General features: G+C 35.8%; 1 protein-coding gene across 1 annotated transcript in view; it reads right to left on the reverse strand.

Moving 5' to 3' along the window:
* Nucleotides 1–363: 363 nt before the first annotated feature.
* The window catches only part of CPXM2 (carboxypeptidase X, M14 family member 2), a gene marked incomplete at its 3' end in the record, with an annotated part of 143,062 nt that continues 140,213 nt past the window's right edge, over nucleotides 364–3,212 (reverse strand). Inside the window, exons 12-13 of the mRNA XM_006031600.3 lie at nucleotides 2,058–2,197; nucleotides 364–463 (exon numbers count right to left, since the gene is read on the reverse strand). Of these exons, the coding sequence (XP_006031662.2) occupies nucleotides 364–463; nucleotides 2,058–2,197 (240 nt within the window). The remainder of the gene's footprint in view (nucleotides 464–2,057; nucleotides 2,198–3,212) is intronic.

Genomic DNA, 3,212 nt, shown 5'->3' on the forward strand with positions numbered 1-3,212 from the left:
TGTATGCAACAAGGGATTATCATAATGTTGTTAATGGGGGCTATAATTATTATAGACTAGATAGTGATAGCTTTTACTCAAGTCCTTTACACTAATAATATTATACACTGAAAGGACATATTCATAAACTTTCTTTCTGGAATACAAATCTATAAGCTTCTCCACAAAGGTTCTAGAAGCTTCTCCACAAAATGTGCCCTAGAAATATATTTCTCTTCCCAAATTGGGGAAATGGAGCCACAATTCTTTAGCTTGTTGATAGAGTAGTTTCTGTCCTTTACTCAGAAAAGTTTGTAAAGTTATGATCTACCCTTATGCTTGTTTACCATATATCCATTTCTTTGTATAGATGCATTTTTTTACCTGTGCGAATGTCATGGTTAACACCTTCCACTGAAATAATGGCATTTGGAATTCCTTTCCCATGTGAATCTCTTACAAGCCCTTTGATGCCCCGATGAACCTATTAATGGAATGAATAAGAACGAAAAGCAAATTTGACTTAAAATTATGCCACTTTTGCAAAAAAAAATAAAGTTGTTAGCTTGTTCATGACTAACTTTCTATTTGCCTAAATATTTTGGATGAAATCTATCAACATATTTAAGAAATTAATTTATCTAAAAAAAATGTTAAATCTTGGGTTAGATACTTCTGATTTGAGCATGCTAAAACAGGTACAAAGGCACTTTCTCAAACAGGAATGTCGACTGGGACACAGCTATTTTGGCCATCTCTATTCTACCTTCCTGCCAACTCTGGAGCTCTCACCAAGGAACAAGGCCTGCCAACATGTTACCATCCTTCTTGGGCCCAAACCTAGCAACTAAACAGAATTGGCTTAGAAGGATAATTAGTGCATGCCCCAGTGCCACTCTGAGACTTTGTTTCTGGGGGAGCCTGAAAGCAGTGCTGGGGACCTTTCTAAATGATCTATTCCACTTAATTACTATGCTTGGGCTTGGAAGGGGTGGGAGTGAGTTGGCCGGCCCCGTTTCTCAGTAGTGACACCAGTTTCAGTACAGAGACATTTTAAAAGCAGCCATTTCTGTATCTTGGTCAAAACTAATATAGTTTTGAAATATCACTATTAACACTAAATCAACCTTCCAGCCATCAGTCACCTTTGAATCAACTTACAATTTTAGAACGCCTGTAGCTGTGAATTTAAGACAGAGCCAGATAAAATAACTAAAAGTAGAAAGCCAAATGGTTTTTCATCCAATTGTTTTTATCAAGTCTTGCACTCTTGTAAAATCTTAACAAGCTTCATTATTTTGTTCACTAAAACTAAAATAATCTGCTCTAAATAATCTGCCAGTGTTTTTTGAAGGGTAGGGTTTCTATTGTTAATGCCAAAAAATCATACCGTTTTCATAATTTAAAACACAGATCATAATTGAAACCTTTCTGTGAAAGAATCAGCCTCCACACAGGTTGAAATAAAACATGTTAGTCCGTTGAGATCACAAGGGCTGTGTGGAGGACTGGAAAATTTTGGATAAGAAAATGTATTAATGTTTTTCAATATTCTAAATGATGCTTAGTTCTCTAAGTATATGTACGATGTCGCTCATGTTCTCATTAGCAGAAGCACCCAAGTTTGACGGTCAAAACTGGACATTGTCATTACAAAGGAAGATAATATTAAAGTGAAGATATTCAAAACAGTCAAGGAGACTTAGACAAGTATTTTCCACTAGACCCAATGGGGCATAAATAAATTAATCGGAAATATGTATATAAATAATTAAATTAATGGAAAATATTTGTATACCGACTGGAGGGTAACCAATTGCAAGCCGTAAGACAGGGACACTGGGGAACTTTGTTACCATACCTTCCTCAGCAGAATCATGCAGTAGATGATTTTTTAATAACCTAAGGAGCGGCAACAGTCTAGTGGTTTAGTAGGAGCCTCTGCAAACTGTGACCATAAGCCTACTAGAGAAAAATACAGTGGGCCATACTAACATCAGGTAAAACCAAAATTTTACTTAGACCATATTCAAAACAAAGTATTGTCTGAAATGGCAAGATACTATTCTCTTTAATACCTGTTCCATAAAAACAATCAGGGATTCACGGTTGTTTTCCCATTCTTCAGGTAATTCACTTTCATGAGGATACTTATCACAGCCCACATAGATTGATAACTCAAAGCAGTTTGTGTGCAGGTAACTAAAGTCATTTATACCTGTCAAGGCAAAAGAATAGACACCATTTTATAAACATAAAATCTTCCCCCTCTTTAAGCTGACTAGACTTGAGGATTTTTAAGTTAGGAGCAGAACTGCTTAATCTCATACAGTGAGCATGTGTATATTTGAATTCTGTCAAGAGGACAATTTTGTGAAAAATACCATCAGTATTTTATTTCAATTGGTTCATGTAACTGTGTGACTTGAAATAACAACATAGTTATGTATCTAACAAAGCAAAGCGAGAACAGCTCCAAATAGGTAGGTGAAACTTGATAAAAATATTTTCTTCCCTATAGAAAAAAGGTCTGCCATCATTTTGTCTTATTTAAAATGGGAATGAGTTACAGTGAATAGAATAGCAAAGTAGAAGATTATAAACCAAAATGAATATGTATATACATATATAATAGTTTTCACATATGTAAGTGTATGTATACACAGATGAATTCATGTGCCTGGCCCATAGAAGACAATGCAAGTCTTTCCAATCACTTCAGTAAACTTTGGATCAAGCCCTGAGAGACCAGAGTTGCAGTTTTTAACAGCACTCATCTGTACCAACTTTCTTATTCAGAGTATATGTGAGGATGCAGGGTGAATGTGCAGACTATAGTATTGCTGATGCACTAATTATACACAGTGTATCATTTCCTATCATCCTGGAATCTAAAGAAATTAGGACTCTGCATGAAAGAATAGCTCATTTAAAAGAATTCTAGATCAGATGTTTGTGACACTGATGTAAAAATGGTAAGCACTTGGAGAAAATGGATAATATTGCCTCTACCTAGAGAGAGGTGTTTGCCCTTCCCTTATAAGTGAGGTGCTGAACCATGATTACCTAAATTAGGATTCAGCTAATCCCTGATTAGAGGACATTCCCTTTCCCTTTCAACTGGCCTGAAGATTATGTCCCTCTTTTCTAATGTAGCCTGAGGAATAGTGATCCAAGTTTTTTGTCACTTTCAAGCTGCAAGAGCCTAGCCCAGAACGCAAGCAAAATCGAAA

The sequence above is a fragment of the Alligator sinensis genome, unplaced genomic scaffold, assembly GCF_000455745.1.
Source record: "Alligator sinensis unplaced genomic scaffold, ASM45574v1 scaffold232_1, whole genome shotgun sequence".
NCBI classification, from domain to species: domain Eukaryota; kingdom Metazoa; phylum Chordata; order Crocodylia; family Alligatoridae; genus Alligator; species Alligator sinensis.